The sequence below is a fragment of the Salmo salar genome, chromosome 14, assembly GCF_965601325.2.
Source record: "Salmo salar chromosome 14, fSalSal1, whole genome shotgun sequence".
NCBI lineage: Eukaryota > Metazoa > Chordata > Actinopteri > Salmoniformes > Salmonidae > Salmo > Salmo salar.
The window spans coordinates 87,238,540-87,255,321 of record NC_138304.1 but is presented as its reverse complement, the minus strand read 5'-3'; the positions used below and the strand labels follow the sequence as shown (position 1 = coordinate 87,255,321).

The 16,782-nt window shown below is 43.8% G+C and overlaps 1 protein-coding gene across 2 annotated transcripts in view; it reads right to left on the bottom strand.

Moving 5' to 3' along the window:
* The window catches only part of trps1 (trichorhinophalangeal syndrome I), a 174,554-nt gene that overhangs the window by 92,989 nt on the left and 64,783 nt on the right, over window positions 1-16,782 (bottom strand). For both annotated transcript variants that reach the window (XM_014142659.2, XM_014142661.2), the window contains exon 5: window positions 9,552-10,224. In XM_014142659.2, coding sequence (XP_013998134.1) covers window positions 9,552-10,224 — 673 coding nt within the window. The remainder of the gene's footprint in view (window positions 1-9,551; window positions 10,225-16,782) is intronic.

Below are 16,782 nucleotides of genomic sequence, written 5' to 3'. Positions count from 1 at the left end.
GTTGGGCTGACCGCACCAGTGCAGTTGCCATACCAGGCGGTGATACAGCTCGACAGGATGATCTCAATGGTGCATCTTTAGTAGTTCACGAGGGACTTACAGGCCAAGCCAAACATTTTCAGCCTTCTGAGGTCACAATCAGCTCCTTCGTTTTGATGACGTTGAGGGAGCAGTGCAGTGGGGAAGGGAGGGCTTTTTCAGAAAAGCATGAAACTTGGTACACTTATGTAGTTTGGTGCCCTGAACATTTTCCAAAATGTAGCCATGGAATAAAAGGTGGACATGGGTGGCAGGACTTCACCATCCACCATCCAGCCTTCAGACTTTATAACCTGTTCCATAATGCAGCAGGTGATTGTGTATGCACAGCCTGGCCCAGACAATCTTAGGGTTGAAGTGCTGATTTATTAATTTTCTCAGGGAGTTTAGAGACGTTGTTGTGCTTGGTAAGAGACAGGTGTTCACAGGTAAGGCTGGCAGAAGATAGGATGTGCCATGTCAGCACAATCACCGGCAGCTGTCGAAATGAGCAGCAGCAGCAGCAGGGATGAGGAAGGAGTCGCACTAACAGGTCACTAGAGGCAGCCACCACACCTAACCTCCGTCCCTCAATCCCACCATCCCTCCTCTTTTCCCATCCCTCCATCCTAAGCCCTGTGACTGTAACAGGTCACTAGAGATAGTCACCACACCTCATCCTCTTTCCCCATCCCTCCATCCTCAGCCCTGTGCCAGTGGCCATGCCCCCTAAGAAATGCCATCTGTCTGGCGTCGCCAGCCCAGCGCTGGGCAGAGCCGAGCCACTCACCTGGACCACTTCCCTAACTGCTCCCCCTCCACTCTCTCTGCCTTCTGTTCCGTCTCACATCAACAATGGTGAATGCTAACTCTTTACCTTCATTTATAACCCCCTGCATTCCGGGTTACTCTGTAGCTCAGTTGGTAGAGCACGGTGCTTATAACGTCAGGGTAGTGGGTTCAATTCTTGGGACCACCCATAAGTAAAATGTATGCACGCATGACTGTAATTTATTTGGGATAAAAGTGTCTGCTAATTGGCATATATTACTATATATAATTTGACAGGTTAACAGATTCACCGTCATCTTTGAAATGCTAACCCTACGGGACCTTTCACACTGTGACACATGGCACTTCTCTCTAGACATTCAGTACATACACTATATATACAAAAGTATGTGGACACCCCTTCAAATTAGTGGATTCGGCAATTTCAGCCACACCCGTTGCTGACAAATTTATAAAATAAAGCACACAGCCATGCAATCTCCATAGACAAACAGTGGCAGAAGAATGGCCTTACTGAAGAGCTTAGTGACTTTCAACGTGGCACCGTCATAGGATGCCACCATTCCAACAAGTCAGTTCGTAAAAATGTCTGCCCTGCTAGAGCTTCCCCGGTTCCCCGGTGTTGTTATTGGCAAGTGAAAATGTCTAGGAGCAACAACGGCTCAGCCACGAAGTGGTAGGCCTCACAAGCTCACAGAACGGGACCGCCGAGTGCTGAAGCACCTAAAAATTGTTTGTCCTCGTTTGCAACACTCACTACCAAGATCCAAACTGCCTCTGGAAGCAATGTCAGCACAATAACTATTCGTCGGGAGCTTCATGAAATCGGTTTCTATGGCCGAGCCGCCACACACAAGCTTAAGATCACCATACGCTATGCCAAGCATTGCCTGGAGTGGTGTAAAGCTCACCACCATTCGACTCTGGAACAGTGGAAACGTGTTCTCTGGAGTGATGAATCACGCTTCACTATCTGGCAGTCCGACAAACAAATCTGGGTTTGGCGGGTGCCAGGAGAACGCCACCTGCCGCAATGCATAGTGCCAACTATAAAGTTTGGTGGAGAAGGAACAATGGTCTGGTGCTGTTTTTCATGATTCGGGCTAGGCCCCTTACTTACGGTGAAGGGAAATCTTAACGCTACAGCATACAATGACATTCTAGACGATTTTGTGCTTCCAACTTTGTGGCAACAGTTTGGGGAAAGCTCCTGTTTCAGCATGACAATGCCCCATGCACAAAGCGAGGTCCATACAGAAATGGTGTGTCAAGATTGGTGTGCCAGAAGTTGACTGGTCCGCAGTCCTGACCTCAACCCCATCGAACACCTTTGGGATGAATTGGAACGCGACTGCGAGCCAGGCCTAATCGCCCAACATCAGTGCCAGACCTCACTAACGCTCTTGTGACTGAATGGAAGCAAGTCCCCGTAGCAATGTTCCAACATCTAAAGGCTGCTATAGCAGCAAAGGGGGACCAACTCCATATTAATGGCCATGATTTTGGAACGAGATGTTCGACGAGAAGTTGTCCACATACTTTTGGACATGTAGTGTATGTAATCCTACTCAGAAGAACTGGCTATGTCTGTCAACAGACAGGGTTAACTATGCTATGATCGTCCGCACAGTTCTAAAGTTATGTCTAACACGAGGAGAAACTTCTCCACACGTATTGGGAATTTGTTACGCTAGGTAGCTGCTGTGTACATTCAGTTGTTGTGGAGAACAGCTTGTTCTTGTTTGTATGTTTGCTTAACTCACCCCTCTCTCTACCCCATCCTCTTACTGCTGTTCTCTCTTTCTCTCTCCTTTTCTCTCATTCTTCTTCTCTTTCTCTCGTCAGCACAGGAGAAATGGAGAGCAGAGGAGCCCTACTTTCCCACTCCTCTTCCTCATTCCGTCCTCCATCCATCCATCCCTCCCTCCCTCCAACCTAGGTCTAGGACAAAAAGGCTTCTCAACAGTTTTTACCCCAAAGCCATAAGACTCCTGAACAGGTAATCAAATGGCTACCCAGACTATTTGCATTCTGTGCCCCCCCCCCCCCCCCCCCCACCCCCACCCCACTTTTTACGCTGCTGCTACTCTCTGTTTATCATATATGCATAGTCACTTTATCTATACATTCATGTACATACTACCTCAATTAGGCCGACCAACCAGTGCTCCAGCACATTGGCTAACCGGGCTATCTGCCTTGTGTCCCACCCACCACCCGCCAACCCCTCTTTTACGCTACTGCTACTCTCTGTTCATCATATATGCATAGTCACTTTAATCATATCTACATGTACATACTACCTCAATCAGCCTGACTAACCGGTGTCTGTATGTAGCCTCGCTACTTTTATAGCCTCGCTACTGTATATAGCCTGTCTTTTTACTGTTGTTTTATTTCTTTACCTACCTATTGTTCACCTAATACCTTTTTTGCACTATTGGTTAGAGCCTGTAAGTAAGCATTTCACTGTAAGGCCTGTTGTATTCGGCGCACGTGGCAAATAAACTTTGATTTGATTTGATTTGACATTGGATGACAAGGTAACTCCCTGTCCCACTCTCCTCTGTCAAAAAAAGGGAAATATATAAAAACACCAGGATGTTTGTACCTAGAAAATCCCTCTGGACTAATATAATGGCAGATATTTAGTTCTTTAGAAACAATCCCCTCAGCAACAGCAGCAGCATCCCCCCTGCCCTTCTTCCTCCTGAGTCTCTGCTGAGGGCGTACTCCAACTCCCCAACTCCCATCAAATGCCCTTAACCCAGACACCACTCCCCTCAGGTTATCTATGTCACCAGGGGTCAAATTGGAGCCCCAGGTGATTAATATGGCTTCACCTTATCACACACACACAACCCTCTTTATCTGCCTATTGAAGCCCTGTCTCTGTCTGAAGGAATTATTGGTTGATGTTAGAAGAACGGCGTCAGTCTTTGCCTATGCCACTGGGATATCGAGAGAATCTAAGAACAGAACTGAATCAAATAAGCTGTGTGAAGGAATGGCCCATGGCAGGATCGGAGGGGGTTGGATCAAAAATATTCAGAGCGCGTCCTTGACAGACAAGCACTACTTTAATGCTATCCTCTACCTCCAAGGTGTTGAAGAGAGATTTTATAAAAGTCAGAGGGATATTTCACCCCTGGAGACCAATACAGGTGGGCCTATTAACTCGTTTTGAGAAGTTTTGAGATGTGTGATGTTTCAGCCAGTCTACAGGACTCAAAACTTGATTTTTAAATATCTGATTTGAGCTGTGGAAATCTTTAATAGTACAAAATAGTTTCATGAATGTATTCATCATGTTGTAAAAATTGAGAAACGAAGCTTTTGGCGTCACACACACGCACACATTACACGCTTGCATTGATCTGTTGGTGGGTTAAATTGCTAAACACCAGTTAGCAACAGACAGAGGAAGCAGCAGAGCAGACGTTCAGCTACATAATTAGCACAGACACCAGATCAGCCAATAACAGGTCAGTGGCATGTGGGTCGGCTAGCAACTGGCCGTCTCTGCATAGTTACGACTGGTGGAAGCTAGGAGCTGGAACTTCACAGTGGCTGAGTGGAAGCTGGAACTTCACAGTGACTGAGTGGAAGCTGGAACTTCACAGTGGCTGAGTGGAAGCTGGAACTTCACAGTGGCACGGTGCCTGATCTCCGTACCTCAGGGAGATGCTGCGGCTTCACAGTGGTTTGTTTAGCAGTGTGTGTGTGTGTCTGTATATGTATGTTTGCACACACATCTGAGTGGGTGTGAGTGTGTGTATCTGTGTGTGTTTGTATATGAGTGTGTGAGTACGTGCTTGTGTGCGGGTGTGTGCATGTGTGCGAGCATGGGAGGGCAGAGCCTAATCAAGACAGGGGGAAGCTGGGAGTCAAGACTCAGACTCTTTAGTGGATACTGGCACAGCCCTTAAGAAGAGAGAGAGCCTGCGGGGCAGTGACTGCCATGAAGGCCAGAGGAGACTGGAGAAGGCCACACTTTGAACACAGTCATAATAGCTTAAGGTTGCACTGACTGGCAAGTCATGTGAGAAATCAATTGACAACTCTACTAGGAGCTCTGCAACCATCAGTACTGTTGTACTGTCACTGAGTGTTGCTACTATAAATCATCATAAACCATCATAAACCCTGCTCCTGCTTTGAACCAGAGGATTTGTCATCGTGGTCGAAAAGAACAGACAGACTGACGGACAGACTTTCCATCACTTTCCTGTTAGCTATAATCAGGACCACCAGAGAAGAATTGGTCATTGTGGACCAGCAAACCAACTGTGATAAATGATCTAGATTAGTGATGAAAGTTCTGATTTCATATTGATAAAATTATAATTAATGGCAATGAATGATGTCATTGGACATGCAGGTGTTCATTTTCGCCAATCAAAATCCCCCCTTCTCTCCAGTGTCATGAATAAAATCTGTAATCTGTGACTAATATTGAGACACACAGCAAGATAAGCAAACTTAGGGATGACATGTAATTCCGTAAAGTCAGTGTGGAAGAGGTGAAAAAATTATTGCTGTCTACCAACAATGACAAGCCACCAGGGTCTGACAATCTGGATGGAAAATTATTGAGGATAATAGCAGACAATATTGACACTCCTATTTGCCACATCTTCAATTTCAGACTACTAGAGAGTGTGTTCCCTCAGACCTGGAGGGAAGCTAAAGTCATTCCGCTACCCAAGAATTGTAAAGGTGCCTTTACTGGCTCAAATAGCCGACCAATCAGCCTGTTACCAACCCTTAGTAAACTTCTGGAAAAAATTGTGTTTGACCAGATACAATGCTATTTCACAGTAAACAAACTGACAACAGAAGTTCAGCATGCTTATAGGGAAGGACACTCAACAAGCACAGCACTTACACAAATAACTGATGATTGACTGAGAGAAATTGATTGTAAAATGATTGTGGGTCTTGTTAGACTTAAGTGCAGCTTTTGACATTATCGTTCATAGTCTGCTGATGTAAAAATGTATGTGTTATGGCTTTACACCCCCTGCTATAATGTGGATAAAGAGTTACTTGTCTAACAGAACACAGAGGGTGTTCATTAATGGAAGCCTCTCAAATATAATCCAGTTAGAATCAGGAATTCCCCAGGGTACCTGTTTAGGCCCCTTGCTTGTTAAATTTTTACTAACAACATGCCACTGACTTGAGTAAAGCCAGATTGTCTATGTATGCAGATGACTCAACACTATACACGTCAGCTACAATAGCGACTGAAATGACTGCAACATTCAACAAAGAGCTGCAGTAAGTTTCAGAGTGGGTGGCAAGGAATAAGTTAGCCCTAAATATTTCTAAAACTAAAAGCAGTGAATTTCTAAAAGCATTGAATTTGGAACAAAAACACTCACTAAACCCTAAACCTCAACTAAACATTGTAATAAATAATGTAGAAATTCAGCAAGTTGAGATGACTAAACTGCTTGGAGTAACCCTAGATTGTAAACTGTCATGGTCAAAACATATTGATGCAGTAGTAGCTAAGATGGGGAGAAGTCTGTCTATAATAAAGTGATGCTCTGTCTTCTTAACAACACCATCAACAAGGCAGGCCCTACAGGCCCTAGTTTTGTCACACCTTGACTACTGTTCAGTCGTGTGGTCATGTGCCACAAAAAAATGGACTTAGGAAAATTGCAATTGGCTCAGAACAGGGCAGCACGGCTGGCCCTTGGATGTACACAGAGAGCTAATATTAATAATATGTATGTCAATCTCTCCTGGTTCAAAGTGGAGGAGAGATTGACTTCATCACTACTTTTATTTATGAGAGGTATTGACATGTTGAATGCACCGAGCCTTCTGTCTAAACTACTGGCACACAACACGTACACCCATGCATACCCCACAATACATGCCACAAGAGGACTCTTCACAGTCCCCAAGTTCAGAACAGACTATGGGAGGCACACAGTACTACATAGAGCCATGACTACATAGAACTCTATTCCACATCAAGTACCTGATGCAAGCAGTAAAATTTCATTTAAAAAACAGATTTAAAAAAACACCTTATGGAACAGCGGGGACTGTGAAGCAACACAAACATTGGCACAGACACATGCACACACACACACACACACACACACACACACACACACACACACACACACACACACACACACACACTATACATACACATGAATTTAGTACTGTAGATATGTGGTAGTGGTGGAGTAGGGGCCAGAGGGCACACAATATGTTGTGAAATCTGTGAATGTATTGTAATGTTTTGAAAATTGTATAAACTGCCTTAATTTCGCTGGACCCCAGGAAGAGTAGCTGCTGCTTTGGCAGCAGCTAATGGGGATCCATAATAAAAACAAATACAAATACAAACCCATGTCACAGATTAAAACCTGAGAATATGAGTGGGATTTAAGAAAGTGAAGTACTAAACTGTGTGAGGCTAAGTACAAACCTGGTTTCTCAGGTTCTTATGCTTTAAGAACACCTCCCTTTACTTTGGTTTGCCCCATGTAATAATTCTAGGTGATGACTCATAAGCTAAGTCATGGTAACTGAAAAAACATTGTGACGATTGACGCTAAAAACCTCAGAGCCCTTCTGAGACCCATTAAGCCCTGAGCTGTCCCAAAACATTCTGATTCAACATTTCCTGAAGACTATGGTCTAATCTCCGCCCCCGCCCCAATCCTTTCACACACTGCGTCGACACGCCTTAGATAATGACTGAACCGCGCTGCTCAGCCGTGCCACGCCCGAGCCTGGCGTCTGCCAACACAGCCAGGGCTGCCAATGTCTCCCCAACCCAGAACTGTCCATAAAGAGAAGGAAGAAAAAGAGAAATGCCAAAGACAACGCATATAGACTAAGAGAGACTGAATAACGCACAAAAGCACATTATTCAAATCCACACAGCCCAGTTCTAATGTTGAGAGACAAAATCAGCTTTTTGTTTTTTTTAAATGAATGTGTTACATAAGACAATGATGGAGTTTGGATGGAGAGCTCGTAGGAAGTGCGGCTGTCCCCGTGGGCAGTCGACAGTTTCTCAATGTTCTGTGTCAAAGGGGTTGAATGAAATGTGGGTGAAGCACAGCAGATGGGAGCAAGAGATGATGTCAGAGCTTTGTGGGATAACCCGCCACCATCTCCCACCTCCCTCTGTTAAGTCCAGCCCTGCTTCAGTTCAAAGTAAACGCTAGACATAACATATGCAGAACATGTCATGAAGCCGTTGAGTCCACACTGAAATACATACAATTGCCTGACCTTGGGAAGAAGATATTTCCAATGGAGACCAATTTTATTTCAATGTCAGATGGCAGTAGTGGTGAAGGCGTCGGGAAAATTACATTAAAGGCCTCTTTGTGAGGCAATCGTCTTCTTCTAATGGTGAATTCTAAGGCAGTCTGTTCCTGCCATGCCGTGTCTCTCCACACCTTTATAACTACAGACAAGCCCCAAAAATAGCCTGCACCGCCAGTCTTATCTCTGACTTTAAACACAGTTTTGTAGATATTTATGAAACTCACTAAGCATGACTGAATGGGGCCTGCAGGCATTTTGTGGCAAATATCCCGATGCTGAAGCCTCCACTGCACTGTACAGTGTAAACACAGAACATGCACACACACATACACACACACACATGCCAGTTACTGCTGCTAATCTTTGTAATCAGTGTGATCTCTTCTTTCTGACAGTGTGTGAGGTGAGGGATGATGACTCAAAGTCTCCAAGTCATTGTGAAGAGGCCTTCAAGATGGCCGCTGTGTTGATATTTGTTATTTATTAACTTGTACACTATGTGCTGATGTCCGCTGAAAGACATGATTGACAGCCTGGGAATCAAACGCCGATGTCGGATCCACAAAGCCAAAGACCCGTTGGGAGTGCCAGAATGAGTGAGGACATTAACTCCAAAGCCAAATGAACCAGCGAGACAGATTCAATACAGACCGCACTGAGTCAATCAAGTCTTAATGTGAGATTCTTATCTCTGAATTAAAATCAGCTGCATAGAGAAAGGAAGGCCTCTATTGACAAATAGCCAGAAATGTGTTTTCTCTCAGCTTCCTCATTGAACCATTGTTTTTAGCTGTGGTGTGTGTGTGTGTGTGTGTGTGTGTGTGTGTGTGTGTGTGTGTGTGTGTGTGTGTGTGTGTGTGTGTGTGTGTGTGTGTGTGTGTGTGTGTGTGTGTGTGTGTGTGTTTGTGTTTGTGTGTGAGAGATAGCCATTGTCGTGTCTGTAAGTCTCAGGGTGGCTGGAAGCAATATCTCAATTAGACTGGTCGGAGCTCAGAGAGAGGGAGAATTAACCAGAGGCGGTTCATTCTGCTGTTCTGCTGGCTTGGTCTTACCTCATTAAGGCCGAGCAGGGGAGACAAACATCAGCTTTGGGGGATTGATAAACATGGTGGGAGACTAGAGCGAGACTCTAAGGATGAGAAGGATGTGAGGGATGAGAACATAACAGAGGCTCTCTGGTGTGGCACAACTCGGAGCTCCACCATTCATCATTCAGGGACGATGGCTTCAAAATGGCTGTCGCCTTGGTTCTCTCTCTCTCTGCACTGCAGTGACCTCCAGCAGAGCACAGTAGCAGAACTTAGGCCATTAAAACACAGGAGAATAGAGTCCAAAATAGTCTGTTTTCCATGAACAGAGATGGGTAGTGGAGTGAAAAAAAACAAAACAAGAGAGGGTGAGGAAGGAGAGAAAGTGGAGAGTTTACTTACCCGTAGGAGCGACTGGGACTCCTCCTTGGCGGCCTTGCCTTCGGTGGGTGAGGAGTACTGCTGCACCAGATGCCCGGGCTTCTCGGCACCGCCCTGGGGCTGTCCTGACAGGAAGGCCTTGGAGTCGACCCCCCCCAGGCTGAACACCAGGCTTGGGGAGTCCCTGAGCACCGCTGAACCCCCCTTCTGCTGGTGGTGCTGTTGCTCCTGAGAGGCGGCCACAGCATTGAGTAGATGCAGGGCGCCCTGGGGATACTGGGCCGGACTACCCCTCAGGATGTCCCCGGCCCGCTCCTTAGGCACCCATACTAGGCCTGCTGCGTGGGCTTGGGCCTGGGCCTCTCTGGCCTCCACCCATCCCTTGGGGCCCTGGGTGTCCTTCTCGTCCAGGGCCTCACTCTTCACCCCCCCCTCGGCACCCGGCCCTGCCTCAGCGGCGCGACCCTCCGGGGGAACCAGACTGTAGAGCTTGAGGTCGCCCTTGCTCTCCTCCTTGATGCTGAGGGTGGAGGGGGTAGTGGCGGAGCAGCCGTTGGTGGTGGCGGAGGAAGCGGAGGGATGAGAGGAGGCGGAGGAATCCTGGCAGTGGGCCGTGTTGAAGTGATCCAGAAGTGATGAGGTGTCAGAGGCCGTAAAGCTGCAGTGGCGGCACCGGCAGCAGCCGTGGACTCTCCTACAGGGGGAAGACAATGGAAGGGTTAATGAAGAAGGGTGGGAGAGTCTACAGGGACAAACATGGAGGGAGGTAGACAACATCAGAGGATGAATAGTGTGCCAGTCTTGACCACTAGAAAGCATACATCGACAGGCAGTGAGAAATATCATCAGGAAATTAATACCAGCGCAACCTTGGTCAACATGAGTGTATGTTTTTGAATCAAAACATTATGGGTTCAATCAATTTCAATTGAATGAATCTCACTGGCTAACTCTATCTCGTGCTCATCTCACAAGCATTCTCCAACCTCCGACCATCATATACTGTATCAAATTCACCAATAATTATGATAAACCACATGAAAACTTCAGCTAAATAACCAGTTGGGTTTTGCTCAGAAACACAATGAACCATCACAGCAGGTTCAAAATGCTTTCATTTCCTGTTAATGTAGCCATGTCCCCACAGAGATGTCCAATGCATGGATGCCCAAATAAATAAACACAACTTCCTCACCCACTCCTGTTTATTTTACCAGCATCAACAAGAGTGCTAGGAGTGTGGCCATTCATCCATAGCGTCAACTTTTCAGACTTATAAGCATGCATGCACGCACGCCTCCAAAAGGGATAATGACCAAAGGGCAGTTACATTATGAATAACTACATTGTTGAATAAAGGCAACGTCCTGTCAGCTTCTCTTTAACTCTACACTCTACAAAAAAGGTGCTATCTAGAACCTAAAAGGGTTCTTCGGCTGTCCCCATAGGATAACCCTTTGAAGAACCCTTTTGGGGTTTTTGGCTACCTGGAACTAAAAAGGGTTCTCCTATGGTGATAGCCGAAGAACCCTTTTGGAACCCTTTCTTCTAAGAGTGTAATCTATTTATGAAGCAAAAAATATGTAGAATTTCTTCCTCCCGCCTACCTCCAACTGAAAGGCAAACAAAACAAACAAAAACAACAACAAAAAGTTATTGTTATTGCATTTATGAAATGTAATTACATTTTATGGAATTCATTTGTGTTGTTGCATTCTAGGATTTAACACTCACAAATTGAATTTCATTCCACAATGCTATACAGTGCATTTGGAAAGTATTCAGACCCCTTGACTTTTTCCACATTTTGCCTTATTCTAAAATTGATTAAATTGTTTTTTTCCCCCATCAATCTACACACAATACCCATAATGACAAAGCAAAAACAAATTTTTTGAAATGTTTGCGAATGTATTAAAAGAGAAAAACTGAAATATCACATTTACATACAGTTGAAGTCGGAAGTTCACATACACTTCGGTTGGAGTCATTGAAACTCGTTTTTCCACCACTCTACAAATTTCTTGTTAACAAACTATAATTTTGGCAAGTCAGGTAGGACATCTACTTTGTGCAAGACACAATACATTTTTCCAACAATTGTTTACAGACAGATTATTTCACATATAATTCATTGCATCACAATTCCAGTGGGTCAGAAGTTTACATACACTAAGTTGACTGTGCCTTTAAACAGCTTGGAAAATTCCATAAAATTATGTCATGGCTTTAGAAGCTTCTGATAGGCTAATTGACATCATTTGAGTCAATTGGAGGTGTACCTGTGGATGTATTTCAAGGCCTACCTTCAAACTCAGTGCCTCTTTGCTTAACATCATGGGAAAATCAAAAGAAATCAGTCAAGACCTCAGAAAACAATTGTAGACCTCCACAAGTCTGATTCATCCTTGGGAGCAATTTCCAAACTCCTGAAGGTACCACGTTCATCTGTACAAACAATAGTACGCAAGTATAAACACCATGGGACCACACAGCCGGCATACCCGTCAGGAAGGAGACGCATCCTGTCTCCTAGAGATGAACGTACTTTGGTGCAAAAAGTGCAAATCAATCCCAGAACAAAAGCAAGGACCTTGTGAAAATGCTGGAGGAAACCAGTACAAAAGTATCTATATCCACAGTAAATGAGTCCTATATCGACATAACCTGAAGGCGCTCAACAAAGAAGATGCCACTGCTCCAAAACCACCAGACTACGGTTTGCAACTGCACATGGGGACAAAGATCGTACTTTTTGGGAAGCTTGATGAAGGCTACCCGAAAGGTTTGACCCAAGCTAAACAATTTAAAGGCAATGCTACCATTTTTCCCCCTTTATTTAACTAGGCAAGTCAGAACAAATTCATATTTTCAACGACGGCCTAGGAACAGTGGGTTAACTGCCTTGTTCAGGGGCAGAACGACAGATGTTTACCTTTTCAGATCAGGGATTCGATCTTGCAACCTTTCAGTTACTAGTCCAACGCTCTAATCACTAGGCTACCTGCCGCCCCAAATACTAATTGAGTGTATGGAAACTTCTGACCCACTGGAAACGTGTTGAAAGAAATAAAAGCTGAAATAAATCATTCTCTCTTCTATTATTCTGACATTTCACATTCTTAAAATAAAGTGGTGATCCTAACTGACCTAACACAGGGAATTTCTACTAGGATTAAATGTCAGGAATTGTGAAAAACTGAGTTTAAATGTATTTGGCTAAGGTGTATGTAAACTTCCGACTTCAACTGTAAGTATTCAGACCATTTACTCAGTACTTTGTTGAAGCACCTTTGGCAGCGATTACAGCCTCGAGTCTTCTTGGGTATGACCCTACAAGCTAGGCAGACCTGTATTTGGGGAGTTTCACCCATTATTTTCTGCAGATACTCTCAAGCTCTGTCAGGTTAGATGGGGAGCATTGCTGCACAGCTATTTTCAGGTCTCTCCAGAAGTTTTAGATTGGGTTCAAGTCCGGGATCTGGCTGGGTCACTCAAGGACATTCAGAGACTTGTCCCGAAGCCACTACTGCATTGTCATCTTGGCTGTGTGCTCAGGGTTGTTTTCCTGTTGCACGGTGAACCTTTGCCCCAAGTCTGAGGTACTTTGCTCCGTTCATCTTTGCCTTGATTCTGACTAGTCTCCCAGTCCGTGCAATTGAAAAACATCCCCACAGCATGATGCTGCCACCTCCTTGCTTTACGTAGTGATGGTGCCAAATTTCGTCCAGATGTGACACTTGACATTCAGGCAAAAGAGTTCAATCTTGGTTTCATCAGACCAGAGAATCATGTTTATCATGGTCTGAGAGTCTTTAGGGGCCTTTTGGAAAATTCCAAGGGGGCTGTCATATGCCTCTGTAACGTACACGGAGGGAAAAAAGTATTTGATCCCCTGCTGATTTTGTACATTTGCCCACTGACAAAGAAATGATCAGTCTATAATTTTAATGGTAGGTTTATTTGAACAGTGAGAGACAGAATAACAACAAAAAAATCCAGAAAAACGCATGTCTAAAATGTTATAAAATTATTTGCATTTTAATAAGGGAAATAAGTATTTGACCCCTCTGCAAAACATGACCAGTACTTGGTGGCAAAACCCTTGTTGGCAATCACAGAGGTCAGACGTTTCTTGTAGTTGGCCACCAGGTTTGCACACATCTCAAGAGGGATTTTGTCCCAGTCCTCTTTGCAGATCTTCTCCAAGTCATTAAGGTTTCGAGGCTGACGTTTGGCAACTCGAACCTTCAGCTCCCTCCACAGATTTTCTATGGGATTAAGGTCTGGAGACTGGCTAGGCCACTCCACGACCTTAATGTGCTTCTTCTTGAGCCATTCCTTTGTTGCCTTGGCCGTGTGTTATGGGTCATTGTCATGCTGGAATACCCATCCATGACCCATTTTCAATGCCCTGAATGAGGGAAGGAGGTTCTCACCCAAGATTTGACGGTACACGGCCCCGTCCATCATCCCTTTGATGCGGTGAAATTGTCCTGTCCCCTTAGCGGAAAAACGCTCCCAAGGCATAATGCTTCCACCTCCATGTTTGACGGTGGGGATGGTGATCTTGGGGTCATAGGCAGCATTCCTCCTCCTCCAAACACGGCGAGTTGAGTTGATGCCAAAGAGCTCCATTTTGGTCTCATCTGACCACAACACTTTCACCCAGTTGTTCTCTGAATCATTCAGATGTTCATTGCCAACTTCAGACGGGCATGTATATGTGCTTTCTTGAGCAGGAGGACCTTGCGGGCACTGCAGGATTTCAGTCCTTCACGGCGTAGTGTGTTACCAATTGTTTTCTTGGTGACTATGGTCCCAGCTGCCTTGAGATCATTGACAAGATCCTCCCGTGTAGTTCTGGGCTGATTCCTCACCGTTTTCATGATCATTGCAACTCCACGAGGTGATCTTGCATGGAGCCCCAAGCTGAGGGAGATTGACAGTTCTTTTGTGTTTTTCCATTTCCGAATAATCGCCCCAACTGTTGTCACCTTCTCACCAAGCTGCTTGGCGATTGTTGTTATGTTGTTATTCTGTCTCTCACTGTTCAAATACTCCTACCATTAAAATTATAGACTGATCATTTCTTTGTCAGTGGGCAAACGTACAAAATCAGCAGGGGATGTGGTGTGTGTGTGTGTGTGTGTGTGTGTGTGTGTGTGTGTGTGTGTGTGTGTGTGTCACAATACCAGAATGTTGACTTCAATACCGATACCAGGTTTAGTATCACGATACTTGATACAGAAATTATACCACGGCAAAAAAAAAAAAGAAGTGTATTAGTTAAAGTCACAGAATAACCACTGGGCTTAATTTTTTTAAACATTGAAAAAAATTGATAACTGGTAGAACAACTTAAATAAATACACTATTATTCTATTCTCTAGTCAATTTTGTTAAAAAATAAAACACAATTTTAAATAACAGAATAATAGGTTGTTTTCATTCAAGCGTCGCAGTACGTTCAATTTGGCTGATGGGGGGCAAGGAGACCACCAGCTCCGCTAAAACTATTGACAACTACGTGCCATTTTCAAGGGATTGTTAAATAAATGTTATATCTAGTTGGTTTTCATATCATCACCTATTGAGCAAATGTCTGATTATTCCATGCAAAACAATTGCATACATTTAGCTCTATCATCAGAGTTATACAGCAAGTAACTGCATGTTCTTCATGATCAGTAAACATCAATGATCATGTCATTTCAGATATCTGAAAGTACCTATCCATTTAGTACTTAGCTAGCTTAGCAAACAACACAATTTAACTTGCTTCAACAGAGATTAAGCTTTTTGAAAGTGCTTGACATCCGCAAGTCCTCGTCCTGGTAAAGTTGTCAGTCGGATTTCTGTCATCATTACTATAGATGGCAAGCTAATCAAACACTATTTGGATATAGCCATCTAGTTTATCCCCTGAACGTTATCTTGTTACCTAGCCATATTGACGTGATCTGTTATTAGCTAGCTAACCAATTTGAAGTGGTCCATAAATCATGTCTGTCAGCAGTAACCGTAATGAAACACTCTTAAAAACAATTTTGAAAATGGGAACATGTTAGCTAACTTCACTAGGTAGGCCTATGTTGGTTTGAGAAAAAATTACATTAGGTCACTATGTTTAGCTAACTGCATGGGCCCATCTGCTGCTTGACAAGCAAAGCCCACAAAGGGTGGGATATGAACCTAAACCACTCATACTTGTCAGGTATAGTTATTTTTTTATATCACTCAAATATCCAATTAATGGTGGCTAATATTGAGAGATATCATGAGGCTACCCTACGTATCTGAAATTACATGATCAGTTGTTGCAGTTACAGGCTGAATAACTCTGATGATAGAGCTAAATGTGTATAATTGTTTTGCATGGAATAATCAGAAAATTGTAGGTTTGACTATGCTCTTCAAGAGGTGATGGTATTACAACCAAATAGTAAAAATGTATTTAACAATCCCTTGAAAATGGCACGCACTTGTCAATGGTTTTAGCGGAGCTGTGGGACTCTGCCCCCCAGTAGGCAAATCGAACATTCTCCACCTTATTGTGAAGTTTTATTGAAAACAACCTAAACATTACATTTTTCCTATGCAAAACCATATGTGAGACTCACAGCATACAAAATAATTGTGCAATTACATCTAAACTGTTTAAAAATGTAATTTTCTACATAGAAGGGATAATTTGATAATCTATGGCCATAATATTGGGTGAAATGACATACATAGGACCAATGATTCATTATTCATTACAGCTAAATCATTTAATGTATTAAATAAATAGTTTGGTTTCTAAACATTAAAAAAACTTTGAAGCTAATTTCTGAAGCTTCTAGAGCATATTGTAATAGTCTACACACCATAGAAATACAAAGGATTTTACAAAGCATACTACAATTCCCAAAGTGCATTTCAACTCCCAGGGTACAATGCTCCACCCAGGGCTGCTGGCTGGATAGTGGCTACTGCTAACAAGCCCAGCCCAGACAAACGTGACATAGTCTAAATATATCGCTTCATAGCCAAGTTATGAGGGCATTTCACATTACTTTTGGGTTGTAATCATATTATATTTATTTTATTTCACCTTTATTTAACCAGGTAGGCTAGTTGAGAACAAGTTCTCATTTACAACTGCGACCTAGCCAAGATAAAGCAAAGCAGTTCGACACATACAACAACATACACATACAACAACAATTATAATGCTCAAATGAACGTCATACTGAGTATATGTTCATGT